At 41.4% G+C, this 16,634-nt stretch overlaps 1 protein-coding gene across 1 annotated transcript in view; it reads left to right on the forward strand.

The window, feature by feature from the left end:
* LOC120020400 (integrin beta-1-like) overlaps positions 1-13,524 on the forward strand; it is a 33,563-nt gene extending 20,039 nt beyond the window's left edge. Inside the window, exons 8-15 of the mRNA XM_038964030.1 lie at positions 5,971-6,156; positions 6,923-7,063; positions 7,720-7,922; positions 8,126-8,364; positions 8,654-8,876; positions 9,022-9,257; positions 9,586-9,752; positions 11,962-13,524. Of these exons, the coding sequence (XP_038819958.1) occupies positions 5,971-6,156; positions 6,923-7,063; positions 7,720-7,922; positions 8,126-8,364; positions 8,654-8,876; positions 9,022-9,257; positions 9,586-9,752; positions 11,962-12,027 (1,461 nt within the window). The 3' untranslated portion in view covers positions 12,028-13,524. The remainder of the gene's footprint in view (positions 1-5,970; positions 6,157-6,922; positions 7,064-7,719; positions 7,923-8,125; positions 8,365-8,653; positions 8,877-9,021; positions 9,258-9,585; positions 9,753-11,961) is intronic.
* The last annotated feature ends 3,110 nt before the right edge of the window (positions 13,525-16,634 follow it).

A 16,634-nucleotide genomic window follows, 5' to 3' on the forward strand; every position in this document is an offset into this window, starting at 1 on the left:
TTAATTGTGCCTGGCAATATTTCTACAGAAATAAGACAGACCCTGCTTCTGTTGCCTGTTTGAGTGAGTTATTAATAGCCTACTGATTCCGTGAGTACCAAGCCTCACACAATGACATGTCAAGTAAATCATTTGGCTATTTTTAATCTTTGCTTTGCTGTAATAAAGGCTTTACACTTTATTTCATTAGAACAGCCTCTCTGGTATTATTTATCATTTATTTAGTGTTGTTTACACTGTTCCAAATTGTCAGAAAAATTATATTTATAATAATAACGCTCCTTTTTCTTGATCCCTTTCTTCTTCTCATTATGATCCTAAGTAATGCCATGATCATTAGTAGGCTTAGTATAGCAGCCTTGTATAACCACCATTGAGCTGTAGGCCTAAGAGCACAACCTGTTAAGTCTTAATACCGTAACTTACTTAGGCCTATATTTCAATACTTATATAGGCTACTGTATCAATCAATCATTAATTTGTTAATGTCATCGCACAGCATACGAGTCATTCATGATTTGAAATGCAATCAAGCATTTTTGTTTTAAAATAAAATAAAGCCAGCCTTGAATAATTACCTTAAACAATAAATAAACCGTTCCATTTCGGAAATTGCATTCACGAATGAATGCGACTGTTTTTCGTCTTTGCTGTAATAAAGGCTTAACAAACAAAAAACTTTACAACAGACTCTCTGTTACGCTTGTAATTTATTTAGTGTTTACATGTATTATATTGTAATCTAACAGCACCTGTTTGGCACACATAATGTGCATGCAGCGCTTGCTCTTTACCTTCTTTTGCTTGATCTCCAGTATTTTCCAGAACTAGTCCAATTTATTCCACACATCTGACTTTCCCTTTACCTCCTGAGCAACAAGTAAACATTCCCCCGTTTCTAGAATATTTGCCACGTCCTCTGCATCCAACCAATTTATTGATGTGATTATGATATGCAAAGGTCAGACCCTATTGTGCCCTATTCAGACTGGATTAGTTTTAGTGGGGGAGGTCGGATAATGTACAGTTGAAGTCGGAAGTTTACATACACCTTAGCCAAATACATTTAAACTCAGTTTTTCAAAATTCCTGACATTTAATCCTAGTAAAAATTCCCTGTTTTAAGTCAGTTAGGATCGCCACTTTATTTTAAGAATGTGCAATGTCAGAATAATAGTAAAGAGAATGATTTATTTTAGCTTTTATTTCTTTCATCACATTCCCAGTGGGTGAGAAGTTTACATACACTCAATTAGTATTTGGTAGCATTGCCTTTAAATTGTTTAACTTGGGTCAAACGTTTCAGGTAGCCTTCCACAAGCTTCCCACAATAAGTTGGGGGAATTTTGGCCCATTCCTCCTGACAGAGCTGGTGTAACTGAGTCAGGTTTGTAGACCTACTTGCTCACACACACTTTTTCAGTTCTGCCCACAAATTTTCTATAGGATTGAGGTCAGGGATTTGTGATGGCCACTCAAATACATTGACTTTGTTGTCCTTAAGACATTTTGCCACAACTTTGGAAGAATGCTTGGGGTCATTGTCCATTTGGAAGACCCATTTGCGACCAAGCTTTAACTTACTGACTGATGTCTTGAGATGTTGTTTCAATATATCCACATAATTTTCCTACCTCATGATTTCATCTATTTTGTGAAGTGCACCAGACCCTCCTGCAACAAAGCACCCCCCACAACATGATGCTGCCATCCCCGTGCTTCACGGTTGGGATGGTGTTCTTCGGCTTGAAAGCCTCCCCCTTTTTCCTCCTAACATAACGATGGTCATTATGGCCAAACAGTTCTACTTTTGTTTCATCAGACCAGAGGACATTTCTCCAAAATGTACGATCTTTGTTCTCATGTGCAGTTGCAAGCCGTAGTCTGGCTTTTCTTATGGCGGTTTTTGAGTAGTGGCTTCTTCCTTGCTGAGCGGCCTTTCAGGTTATGTCGATATAGGACTCGTTTTACTGTGAATATAGATGCTTTTGTACCTGTTTCCTCCAGCATCTTCACATGGTCCTTTGCTGTTGTTCTGGGATTGATTTGCACTTTTCGCACCAAAATACGTTAATCTCTAGAGATCCTTCCTGAGCGGTATGACGGCTGCGTGGTCCCATGGTGTTTATACTTGCGTACTATTGTTTGTACAGATGAATGTGGTACCTTCAGGCATTTGGAAATTACTCCCAAGGATGAACCAGACTTGTGGAGGTCTACAATTCTTTTTCTGAGGTCTTGGCAGATTTCTTTGGATTTTCCCATGATGTCAAGCAAAGAGGCACTGAGTTTGAAGGTAGGCCTTGAAATACATCCACAGGTACACCTCCAATTGACTCAAATGATGTAATTTAGCCTCTCAGAAACTTCTAAAGCATGACATAATTTTCTGGAATTTTCCAAGCTGTTTAAAGGCACAGTCAACTTAGTGCATGTAAACTTTTGACCCACCGGAATTGTGATATAGTGAATTATAAGTGAAATAATCTGTCTGTAAACAATTATTGGAAAACTGACTTGTGTCATGCACAAAGTAGATGTCCTCACCGACTTGCCAAAACTATAGTTTGTTAACAAGAAATTTGTGGAGTGGTTGAAAAACGAGTGTTAATGACTCCAACCTAAGTGCATGTAAACTTCCGACTTCAACTGTAATTATGTGCACGAGCACAAAACACAACCTCTGTAATTTTAGTCCCGTCCGAATCTACAATGCCAGGAATTTTTTACATGGCTGTGTTTTGAGAGAAATGTCGGAGTTTGACAGCTGTCGCTTGTGGCCTACATGTAGCCTATCAACTTTCACAGTGAATGCTTTTGTTTATATGTTTTGTGCGTATGAATTGAATATTGCCACATGCATCAGTAAAAAATATTGAGCCTATTTAATGCAACCCTTGCTGTTAATAGATCGCATAGCAGCATACAACTGACCTAAACGTTTGGAAATGATAAATTAACTTTCTCATCCATTGCCTTAAAACACATCTCAAGTGCAATTGCACTGAAGGCTGGGGGGCATTTAGGACGTACTGCGGATCTATAAAATATCCTAATGATTATGATCAGACTTCCTCAATTCAAATATTATGGCGACACTATACCAAAGATGGTTTGGTATGGTTTAGAAACTTTGGAACCAAGCTGGAGTTATCAGTGTGGCCCTATCAAGAAAGCTTAGGTAACTGGAAATTGTGACTACCGCCCTGTAGCACTCACTTCTGTCATGAAGTGCTTTGAGAGACTAGTCAAGGACCATATCACCTCCACCCTACCTGACACCCTAGACCCACTCCAATTTGCTTACCGCCCCAATAGGTCCACAGACGACGCAATCGCAATCACACTGCACACTGCCCTAACCCACCTGGACAAGAGGAATACCTATGTAGGAATGCTGTTCATCGATTACAGCTCAGCATTTAACACCATAGTACCCTCAACTCGTCATTAAGCTCGAGACCCAGGGTCTCGACCCCGCCCTGTGCAACTGGGTCCTGGACTTCCTGACGGGTCGCCCCCAGGTGGTGAGCGTAGGTAACAACATCTCCACCCCGCTGATCCTCAACACTGGGGCCCCACAAGGGTGCGTTCTCAGCCCTCTCCTGTACTCCCTGTTCACCCACGACTGCGTGGCCATGCACGCCTCCAACTCAATCATCAAGTTTGCAGACGACACTACAGTGGTAGACTTGATTACCAACAACGACGAGACGGCCTACAGGGAGGAGGTGAGGGCCCTCGGAGTGTGGTGTCAGGACAATAACCTCCCACTCAATGTCAACAAAACAAAGGAGATGATCGTGGACTTCAGGAAACAGCAGAGGGAGCAGCCCCCTATCCACATTGACGGGACAGTAGTGGAGAGGGTGGCAAGTTTTAAGTTCCTCGGCGTACACATCACGGACAAACTGAAATGGTCCACCCACACAGACAGCGTGGTGAAGAAGGTGCAGCAGCGCCTCTTCAACCTCAGGAGGCTGAAAAAATTTGGCTTGTCACCAAAAACACTCGCAAACATTTACAGATGCACAATCGAGAGCATCCTGTCGGACTATATCTCCGCCTGGTACGGCAACTGCTCCGCCCATAACCGTAAGGCTCTCCAGAGGGTAGTGAGGTCTGCACAACACATCACCGGGGGCAAACTACCTGCCCTCCAGGACACCTACAGCACCCGATGTCACAGGAAGGCCAAAAAGATCATCAAGGACAACAACCACCCGAACCACTGCCTGTTCACCCCGCTATCATCCAGAAGGCGAAGTCAGTACAGGTGCATCAAAGTGGGGACCGAGAGACTGAAAAACAGCTTCTATCTCAAGGCCATCAGACTGTTAAACAGCCATCACTAACATTGAGTGGCTGCTGCCAACATACTGACTCAACTCTAGCCACTTTAATAATGGAAAAATGGATGTAATACATGTATCACTAGCCACTTTAAACAATGCTACTTTATATAATGTTTTCATACCCTACATTACTCATCTCATATGTATATACTGTACTCTATACCACCTACTGCATCTTGCCTATGCCGTTCGGCCATCACTCATTCATATATTTTTATGTACATATTCTTATTCATTCCTTTACACTTGTGTGTGTATAAGGTAGTTGTTGTGAAATTGTTAGGTTAGATTACTTGTTAGATATTACTGCATGGTCGGAACTAGAAGCACAAGCATTTCGCTACACTCGCATTAACATCTGTGTATGTGACAAACAAAATGTGATTTGATTTGATCACCTGGACATGTTGAAATACTGTATATTCATGTATCATGTACTGTATCTAGAATAAAAACCTCCAGGCTTCCATCATAACTGTCCATTTATAGAAGGAAAAGAAAGAATTACAAGGGGCAGTTTGTAAAAAAATTATCCTATCCGAATCATCCTTTGGAATAACGGACATCCTGGAGTAATAATTACATAACCAACGTTCTCTAGTAATACTAGTCCCATGCAAATAGGTCTTTGGTCACGTGCATGCGATACATAGCCTACATGTGTCACGTAAAGAGAGCAAGGGTTGAGGGATTAGGGAATGTTTTTCCTAAACAAATTAGGGATTTCGGTAACAGAACTTTTCAGTCAGAAATGACTGTTATTATGTTGCAACATGGACAGCGTGATAAACACTTTAATGTTCTGTGGTGGTCACTGCAGCAGGAAGGAGAGAGAGACAATGGGTGCTAGTCACACAGTCACTCACTGTCTTTTTTTGAGCCAGGCCGGCACAATCAAATCAATTGCTGGTCGGACTCCCTTTAGTCATTTGTGAGTCTTAATTATTTAATCAAACAGTGTGCTTAAGGCATCAGAAAACCTCAGTGAATATAGCTGATTTGATTTAAACACATAGGATTTGTCAATATATGGAAAAATGCACGTTTTAAAATTTCGACCAATCGATTGAAAAAACAGACAACTCTTGGTCGACCAATATTTTTTAGTCGGGGACAGCCCTAATAAAGTTAACGTATCATATATGGCAAGGGTCGGCAACAGGCGGCCCGAGGATCAAAACCGCCCCGCAAGTGTTTTTCTTGGGTGGCCCCCCCAATATTTTTAGTAAAACATTTTTGGTTTGTTTATGGTCAAAAAAGACTGAAATCACAAGGAATTCGGCAAATATATATATTTAGGAAATCTGTTCCCAAGTATTCCCGCAAATAAAAAAAGAGACGTGATCGTGTCTCAATGTTATCGAAGTATGAAATTATTGTTTTTCTCAAATACATTACACTTTTGGGCTTAGTTGTGGTCAATTTGCAGTGTACAAATTATTACAAATATGTTCCGGCCCCCCTACCATCCACTCTGACAAAAATCGGCTGAATCTAGTTGCCTACCCCTAGTATATGGTATAACATGCTGTATGACTGGCACATGTCTCAGTGGTATGGATCATTGGATCTTTGTTTTTGACATTTTCATCTTGCATTTCTTTTCAATTGACAGGACTATCCCTCCATTGCCCATTTGGTCCAGAAACTGAGCGACAACAACATTCAGACCATTTTTGCTGTTACTGAGGAATTCCAGCCTGTTTACAAAGAACTGAAGAACCTCATCCCCAAGTCTGCAGTAGGAACCCTGTCCTCCAACTCCAGCAATGTCATCAAGCTCATTATCGATTCTTACAACGTGAGTTTAACTCCATAACTTTGACTTGGAATGGCTGTTTGATGTAAAGCTAATAATTACTGTGCAGGAAATAAATACCTGGGATGGTTCCCAAATGGGACCCTATTCCCTATATAGTGCACTGGACCCTATTCCATATATAGTGCACTGGACCCTATTCCATATATAGTGCACTGGACCCTATTCCCTATATAGTGCACTGTACCCTATTCCCTATATAGAGCACTACTGTTCTTCTATTGACATATTTTGTTGAAATTCTCTGTAGGATGTTTGATAGTCTCTGTCATCTCTGTCTCTGTGTGTTGTTTGCAGTGCTTGACTTGTACTGAAATAAGTGCCGGTAGTCATTTTGGATGCCGGTACTGTTTATATTTAGGTGCAGGAGCTCCACAATACTTTTGATCTAATATTCTAGAAGAGGAACAGGAACTCAAGCAGTAGAACATTAGAGGTGCTTGTACTCCGCTCTGGTGAGCTCCTGCCCAGGTCAAGCACTGGTGGTTTGATAGTGTCTGTCATCTGAAGATATTCTCTGTATGTCGTGTGATAGTCTCTGTCATCTGAAGATATTCTCTGTATGTCGTGTGATAGTGTCTGTCATTTGAAGATATTCTCTGTATGTTGTGTGATAGTCTCTGTCATCTGTCATCTGAAGATATTCTCTGTCGTGTGATAGTCTCTGTCATCTGAAGATATTCTCTGTATGTTGTGTGATAGTCTCTGTCATCTGTCATCTGAAGATATTCTCTATGTCGTGTGATAGTCTCTGTCATCTGAAGTCATTCTGGAAAACGGCAAGCTGCCTGAAGGTGTATCCATAACATACAAGTCCATCTGCAAGAACGGTTGGGTAGGAACAGGAGAGAATGGAAGAAAATGCTCTAACATCTCCATTGGAGATGAGGTAAGTGTGAGCTAGCACAGCCTTCCTTAGTCATCTGGTCTCTATTGAAATATGGATTGAGAATAAAAATGTGTCAATGTATTACATCTGGAAAAGGTATAAACCATCCAAGACATTTTAGGAGTTTACTAATGAAAAACAAGAAGAGGGAATATCGTTGAGACTGTTTATTGTCAACTATTCCGCTCAAGAGGCCTTTCTCAATGCCAGTGTCCAGGAGTTTACTAACGGGTGTTTCCAGCTGTTGAGGAAAACTCGTTCCAAGGATCAGGCAGAGGTCATTATCCAGTTAATAAGAGCCTATTCAGCTGCATGAAGATTTTAACATTGAGCAAGGCCTCTGGAGCCCGTAGAGATAAAGAGCCAGCAGCAAATCACTCCTGTGAGAAGAGGAAAACTTAACAGTCATGGAAAATTACCAGTTGAATAGCACTATACAACTCAATCATTTTACATAGCATTTAGACTGTAACAAAACCATTTTACATAGCATTTAGACTGTAACAAAACCATTTTACATAGCATTTAGACTAACAAAACCATTTTTGCACCAATACAGCATTATGGACGTTTAGTTTGGAAATGACTAACATTTTGTGCATGCACAGGTTGACTTTTCGACTGAATCGCCCTAATACCTTCCTCCTATCATCTAGGTGTCCTTTGAGATTGCCATCAAGTCCGAGAAGTGTCCGCCTCAAGGCAAGTCCGAGACCATTACAATCAAGCCCCTGGGTTTTACTGAGAATGTGGAGATCGTCCTCATCTTCATCTGCGAATGTGAATGTTCCAAAGATGGAAAACCTCTCAGCGAGATGTGCCACAATGGCAACGGGACCTTTGAGTGTGGAGCCTGCAGGTACGATATAAAAACAGTTGTTTTAGTTCTACTTTTTGGGGTGTGAAATGTTGTTCTGAAACTATACGCTGAGTGCATGTGTGCATCCCAAATGGCACCCTATTCCCTATATAGTGCACTACTTTTGACCTGAGCCCTGCAGGCCTAGGGTGTTGATACAGGTGCCATTTGGGACGCATACTAAGTCTCTTGCTTTTGCTCAGGTGCAACGAGGGCCGTATTGGCAGACTGTGTGAGTGCAGTACAGACGAGGTGAGGACGGACGACCTGGACGCTAACTGTCGGAAGGACAACGGTACAGACATCTGCAGCAACAACGGAGACTGTGTGTGTGGAACCTGTGAGTGTAAAAAGAGAGAGAACCCAGAAGAACGTTACAGTGGGAAGTTCTGCGAGTGTGACAACTTCAACTGTGACCGCTCCAACAACAAACTCTGCGGAGGTAGGACCCGTGGCTTGCCCCCTTGGTTTGACTACTTTTATACAAGTTTTTGTTGACACATTGAGTTCATTGGACACTGCTGCATACTGTAACAGTACCACAGCCATTATGAGTAGGCTAATTAATAGAATAAACAACTGAACGAACCTCCATTTTCTCCACCCCTTTCCTCAGACATGGTCTGAAAGAAAATGTTTTAGATTGGGTGATTCTTCAAAATGGGTGGTTGAGTTGTGTAGGCCTAGCATTGATTGAACCTCTTATTTTCTCCCCCCCTCCCCTCTACTAGGACATGGACGTTGTGAGTGCAGGGTGTGTATCTGTGATGCCAACTACACGGGCAGCGCCTGCGACTGTTCCCTGGACACCTCCACCTGCCTAGCAGCCAACAAGCAGATATGTAATGGCCGGGGCACCTGCGAGTGTGGCGTCTGCAAGTGCACCAACCCCAAGTTCCAGGGTCCCACCTGTGAGATCTGCCCCACTTGCCCCGGAGTCTGCGCTGAGCACAAGTGAGCCTGAAACACAGGGTGTCTAAGCAGTCTTTTTGTTTGTGTGATCTGTTTTTAGGTCTTTTGTATGGACTTTTATCATGTTACAGACCAAATTTAGCTCTGGGACAATAACGTTTGTTTGAATGATGATTGTCCTCTACAGGGACTGTGTTCAGTGCCGGGCCTTTGAGACAGGAGAGAAGAAGGACACGTGTGAGAGGGACTGCAGCTACTTCAACCTGATCAGAGTGAAGGACCGGGATAAGCTGCCCCAGCCAGCTGACCAGTCCTACCCCCTATCCCACTGTAAGGAGAGGGACGCCAACGACTGCTGGTTCTACTACACCTACGCCGTCAGGAACCACACAGAGAGAGAGGTCTACGTGGTCAACACTCTGGGTGAGTGGACAGATGTTGCTGCTCAACTCTCTGAAACAAATACAAATCTTTGATTATCCATTTTAAGAATAGCCTGCCCTAATGGCTCGATGTCTGTAAAGCATTTTACAGGCTGTGTCACTAATCACACATTTTGACTAGGGCCTTGTGGTCTCTGGTCAAAAGTAGTGTACTACAAAAGGAAGTTGTGCACTACAAAGGGAATAATATGCCATTAGGGACCACACACAGTGTAGGCCCATGTCCATTGTATGTGATTAACTGTAAATGCAGAATGTTGCCATTGACTCTACACGTGTGTGTGTGTGTGTGCCCTTCTGTGCTCCAGAGTGCCCAGCGGGTCCTGACATCATCCCCATCGTGGCTGGCGTGGTGGCGGGCATCGTGCTGATCGGCCTGGCCCTCCTTCTCATCTGGAAGCTGCTCATGATCATCCATGACCGCAGGGAGTTTGCCAAGTTCGAGAAGGAGAAAATGAACGCGAAGTGGGACACGGTAAGGCGGATCACACCAGCATACTGTCGGATCACACCAACAAACTTGCTTTCAGAAAATAATTGCAGTGGATGCTTTTTATTGTTTACATTGCAGATATCAGTGCCTTTGAAGTCCAGAGGGGATTCTGTGTGCCTTGGTTATCTCTTTGGCTCAATCTCCCCTTTCCTTTCTGTTCTGTGCCAACAACTGCAGCACAGAGGCCACTGCTCAGGCTGAGACAGACTTTATTCACCTTTGCTCTATGGGCCTTTCCCTGGCTAGGCTAGGCTAGGGTAGCAGTGCTGCCACCATCTGTTCACTCATCAGTACTACATGCCCATAATAGGCAATAAAGCTGATGTTACCAAAAGAAGCTCAATGGAGCTGCTCAGTGTGCTCTGAAGTCATAGCAACAGTATTCCATGTTCATAGTAGAATGACAGAGCACGTGTGTGCTGAGATAGACTATAGCCTCTGGTCTAGACCCAAATGGCACACTATTCCCAATAGAGTGGACTACTTTTGAACAGAGCCCTGTGGGACCTGGTCAAAAGTTGTGGAAGTGCACTATAATGGGAATAGGGTGCTATTTGGGACAGACCCTCAGTCTCAAGAGCATGGCCTTTGCTAAACCATTTTGGTTGGATATGTTTGTATTCTGTATATACACTATTTAGTAGGCTAAATACTTATACTTGGATTTTATCCAAGACAGTTTAGCAAAAACAGTAGAAAAACACACAAACGTTTGTTTTTACTAAAGAATAAATTAAAACAAACAGAATTTGCCATCCAATAGGTACAGAATAATATAAAGAACGAAACAGAGTTGTGATGTTGTATTGTTAACAAGATATTAGTTCATCAAGTCTTCCTGATTTGTGAATGATATCCATTTCTCCCAGTTACTTTCAAATACAGGTTTTTGGAGTCTTAAGGCATATGTCAAGTTTCCATATTAAACATTTATTGGATTATACTTAGCCATTCTTCAAATTGTGCGGCTTCTACTTTATACCAGTTCCTGGTAATGGTGGCTAAGCCTTTATGCTTTGTTTCAAACCCTTCACTGCTTCACCTTCTTTTCATGCTTGTCAGGGTTGTGTGCAGAGATGTAGCGGAGTCAAGCGCAGGACACAGGTGTTGAGCAAAACAACAGCGTTTACTCAAAATATAAGCAAAAATTCCTCAAAGGGAATATAACAAACACACAAGCACTAACAACAACCACTAACGAAACAAACAATCACGGACAGAACAGAAATGTATGCCAGAGGGTTAAATAGGGAACATGATAGGGGAATTGAAACCAGGTGTGTGTAATACAGACAAAACAAAACGAAACTGAAAAATGGATCGGTGGTGACTAGAAAGCCAGTGACGTCGACCGCCGAACACCACCCGAACAAGGAGAAGGGCCGACTTCGGCGGAAGTCGTGACAATGCTCTTTCTTGTCTTTCTTTTCTCGAACCCATGTTTGTCTCATTATCGACCACAGCAAGAGAATCCTATATACAAGGGCCCTATTACTAAGTTCCAGAACCCAAGCTATGGGCGTAAAGGCATGGTCCTATAAGGCTCCGTTTGTATTGCCCATCTTTCTTTTCCCTTCTTCCTGCATGTACTTTACTTTCCCTTTGGAGTGTTTTGTGCTTGAGTGTTGCATCTTTTCCATACCTGGTTTCAGCTCATATGTTCATTCTCTTCTTCAAAACAAAAGCTGTAAGAGAACTATTTTCTCATTTCAGCAGTGAGTTTAAGGTTTATGGTACTGAGGCAAATTGAACAACACATTTGTCTAAGAAATTTACTTTGAATAAAACAGAAAGAAAAAAAAGAAAAAAGCAATGGTGGTCTATCGCATTGGGACGACCACATCTATTAAATGGGTTACGGTTTAACATGTATTTCACTGCATGTTGTGTGTGCCATTAACATGCAATATTATTGGACATGTGACTGCTTTGTTCACAAAATGTCGAAAATCATATTGTCCAAACCATGGAGCGGCTGCTCTGGATCTGATTTAATTTTAACCAAACTGTGATTTGTGAAGTGGCTCCAACCTAATTATTCTCTTTTTGGGCTACATTCCAAATGGCACCCTATTCATTCCCCTATGGGCTCTGGTCAAAGGTATAGCACTATATAGGGACATTTGGGACAAAGACATAGTATTCATGGTGACCCTTTACCTCACTCTCTCTCTTTACTTGTCTTTTGCAGGGAGTGAATCCCATCTACAAGAGTGCCGTAACAACTGTTTTCAATCCAAAATACGAGGGCAAATGATGGAGCTTCCTCTGTCATTACAACACTGTATGCAAAAGAATATGGAAGGAGGGGTGTTTTATGTTCACTTTGGTTTTTTAGTTGCCAAATGATAGCAGTGCATTTTGCTACTATTTCAGTATGTTTTACTAACTGCTTTTTCTATGCATTGTTTGAATTGTACAGTATGTATAAACTTGGGTTTTACCTTGTTTGGGGAACTTGAGAGAGTCCTTTAAAACTGAATTTTTGCCACTTGAATGGTAGGGTCATTGAAGGTGTGGTTGTGCCTTTCAAAGAACCGTGGAGCCATTCTTTCTGTTTTGAGGGTGAAATTGGATGTCGATATAGGACAAGATATGTAGCGATAGCTGGCCATTGGGACAGCAATAAATTGTAATGTGTACAGTTTGTAGGCAATGGATTCTGTTTAAGCCATATTTTAGTGACAGAAAAGGTCTGGAAGCAAAGGCATGTTTCTTTTCAATGACTTTCTTCAACCTGAACAATCAGTTGAATAATTTTTGGGGTTTGTCACGATATTTGTGAATCTTTATAAATGAAATAACATCAACTACAGTAGTGGTATTATGGGCTCCAGGTTTACATTTTTTTTGTTTTAAAGTAGACTCAGGTCCCTATTAAACTCCTCATTAATAGCAATGCCAAATAAGACATAACTCACTGTCTTCTTGTTTTAAGTGTCTTGTTTCAGTTAAAGAAATGTAATTCTGAATGGGGTTCTGAATGTTTTTTTACTTGACCTAAAGCCCCAGCTTTCTTTTTTGCTGTCAAATCATTCTCACCTTAATCCTTTTCTAATTTGATGGTTTGATCAAACTCGTCTTCCATTGAATAATGGTGATTACATTTCAGTTATAAACATCAGTGTTATGGGAATGATGTCAGTCAGATCTTTGTAAAATTTCAAACATCCCACTTAGTTGTAAGAACACGCCGTGCTCTTTGTTTTTAAAGGGTATTTTTATTTCATCAAATTCACATTTCGCAAATATTTTATTTCTGAAATGTTTTATTAAAGTTCCAATACAAATTACCCTAACATTGCTACATGCTGCATGTGTGTGTGTTAATTATTGTGTCCTTGCTTTATCTTACTGTTAGAGAGAATCCAGTGGAATGTATCCAAGGTTACAATGTCCAGGGAATGTTCAGGGAATCCAGCTTTCTACTCACTGCCTATCTTATGCTACCCACATGTTTTCTACAGTTAAAGGTCCAATGCAGCTGTTTTTATCTCAATATCCAATCATTTCTGGGTAACAATTAAGTGATTGTTTTCAATTAAAATGATCAAAAAGAAACAAATAGCTTCTTAGCGAAGAGCAATTTCTCAAGCAAGAATTGTTATAGTCTGGGAGTGGTCAAAGTGGGGAAAGGAAGAGAGGTTTGGAACTCTTTCTTATTGATCTATGAACTATACTGAATTAAAATATTAATGCTACATGTAAAGTGTTGGTCCCATGTTTCATGAGCTGAAATAAAAGATCCCTGAAATGTTCCATACTCACAAAAAGCGTATTTCTTTTAAATGTTGTGCACAAATTTGTTTACATCCCTATTAGTGAGCATTTCTCCTTTTCCAAGATAATCCATCCACCTGACAGGTGTGGCATATCAAGAAGCTGATTAAACAGCACGATCATTACACAGGTGCACCTTGTGCTGGGAACAATAAAAGGCCACGTGTAACCACGCCAGCCCAGGACCTCCACATCCGACTTCTTCACCTGCGGGATCGTCTGAGACCAGCCACCCGGACAGCTGGTGAAACTGTGGGTTTGCACATCCGAATAATTTCTGCACAAACGGTCAGAAATCGTCTCAGGGAAGCTCATCTGCGTGCTTGTCGTCCTCACAAGGGTCTTGACCTGACTGCTGTTCGGCATCGTAACTGGCTACAGTGGGGGAATCCTCACCGTCGATGGCCACTGGTACATTGGAGAAGTGTGCTCTTCACGGTGGAATCCCGGTTTCAACTGTAACATTCAGAAGCCCATTCAGAATAAAATTTCTGTAACAAACAAGACACTTAAAACAAGAAGGTAGATGGCAGACAGCGTGTATGGGGTTGTGTGGGCAAGCGGTTTGCTGATGTCAATGTTGTGAACAGAGTGCCCCATGGTGGCGGGGGTGTTATGGTATGGGCAGGCATAAGCTATGGACAACAAACACAATTGGATTTTATCGATGGCAATTTAAATGCACAGAATACTGTGACGAGATCCTGAGGCCCCTTGTCGTGCCATTAATCCACCGCCATCACCTCATGTTTCAGCATGATAATGCATAGCCCCATGTCGCAAGGATCTGTACACAATTCCTGGAAACTGAAAATGTTCTACTTCTTCCATGGCATGCAGACTCACCAGACATTAAACCAATTGAGCATGTTTGGGATGCTCTGGATCGATGTGTACGACAGCGTGTTCCAGTTTCCGCCAATATCCAGCAACTTCGTACAGCCATTGAAGAGGAGTGGGACAACATTCCACAAGCCACAATCAACAGCCTGATCAACTCTATGTGAAGGAGATGTGTTACGCTATATGAGGCAAATGGTCACACCAGATACTGACTGGTTTTCTGATCCATGCCCCAAACCTTTTTTTAAGTTACAGTATCTGTGACCAACAAATGCATATCTGTATTCCCAGTCATGTGAAATCTATAGATTTTAAGCCTAGTGAATTTATTTCATTTGACTGAATTCCTTATATGAAATGTAACTCAGTAAAATCTTTGAAATTGTTGCATGTTGCGTTTATATTTGTGTTCAGTATAATTTACAGCTATTTTCAAACACTAAAAGGGCATTATCATTATAACAGTATTATTCCAACATCATAGTTTGGAAATATATACAAAACACAGGAAATCAAGTTTTGGAGTGCACTGGACCTTTAAAATATGCATTTCAGCTCTCTTATCCTTACCAATTCATCCATTTTCCAACTCAGGATAAATCTCAGGATAGTGTCTCATGATCTGAACAACAGAAATACAGCTGCCACTGTTCTCAGATGCCTGCACCTGCAGTCTTGCTGCTGCTGTAATGCCTGATGACTTGAGTGAAGAAGTTTGCAGATACTGGCAGTGGTGCAAAGTACTGAGGTAAAAATGCTTTAAAGTACTATTTAAGTCGTATTGGGGGGGAATCTGTACTTTACTATTTCAATTTTTGACTACTTTTACTTTACTACATTCCTAAAGAAAATAATGTACTTTTTACTCCATACATTTCCCCTAACACAATGCTTAGCTGGACAGGAAAATGGTCCAATTAATTCACTTATCAAGAGAACATCCCTGGTCATCCCTACTGAATCTGATCTGGAGGACTCACTAAACACAAATGCTTTGGCTATCCAAAAATTAAAAAAATTAAATAATTTGTGCAGCAATTTGAAATTATTTATACTTTTACTTTTGATACTTAAGTGTATTTTTGCAATTACATTTACTTTTGATACTTACAGTTGAAGTCAGAAGTTTACATGCACTTAGGTTGGAGTCATTAACACTCGTTTTTCAACCACTCCACAAATTTCTTGTTAACAAACTATAGTTCTGGCAAGTCGGTGAGGACATCTACTTTGTGCATGACACAAGTCAGTTTTCCAACAATTGTTTACAGACAGATTATTTCACTTATAATTCACTGAATCATAATTCCAGTGGGTCAGATACACTAAATTGACTGTGCCTTTAAACAGCTTGGAAAATCCCAGAAATTATGTCATGGCTTTAGAAGCTTCTGAGAGGCTAATTGCCATCATTTGAGTCAATTGGAGGTGTACCTGTGGATGTATTTCAAGGCCTACCTTCAAACTCAGTGCCTCTTTGCTTGACATCATGGAAAAATCAAAAGAAATCTGCCAAGACCTCAGAAAAAAAATTGTAGACCTCCACAAGTCTGGTTCATCCTTGGGAGTAATTTCCAAATGCTTGACGGTACCACGTTCATCTGTACAAACAACAGTATGCAAGTATAAACACCATGGAACCACACAGCCGTCATACCGCTCAGGAAGGAGACGTGTTCTGTCTCCTAGAGATGAAAGTACTTTGGTGCGAAAAGTGAAAATCAATCCCAGAACAGCAAAGGACCTTGTGAAGATGCTGGAGGAAACAGGTACATAAGTATCTATGTCCACAGTAAAACGAGTCCTATATCGAGATAACCTGAAAGGCCGCTCAGCAAGGAAGAAGCCACTGCTCCAAAACCACCATAAAAAAAGCAAGACTACGGTTTGCAACTGCACATGGGGACAAATATCGTACTTCTTGGAGAAATGTCCTCTGGTCTGATGAAACAAAAATAGAACTGTTTGGCCATAAGGACCATCGTTATGTTAGGAGGAAAAAGGGGCAGGCTTGCAAGCCGAAGAACATCATCCCAACCAAGAAGCACGGGGGTGGCAACATCATGTTGTGGGGGTGCATTGCTGCAGGAGGGACTGGTACACTTCACGAAATAGATGGCATCATGAGGCAGGAAAATTATGTGGATATATTGAAGCAACATCTCAAGACATCAGTCAGGAAGTTGAAGCTTGGTCGCAAATGGGTCTTCCAAATGTACAATGACCCCAAGCATACTTCCA

The sequence above is a fragment of the Salvelinus namaycush genome, chromosome 25 (assembly GCF_016432855.1).
Source record: "Salvelinus namaycush isolate Seneca chromosome 25, SaNama_1.0, whole genome shotgun sequence".
Taxonomy (NCBI): domain Eukaryota; kingdom Metazoa; phylum Chordata; class Actinopteri; order Salmoniformes; family Salmonidae; genus Salvelinus; species Salvelinus namaycush.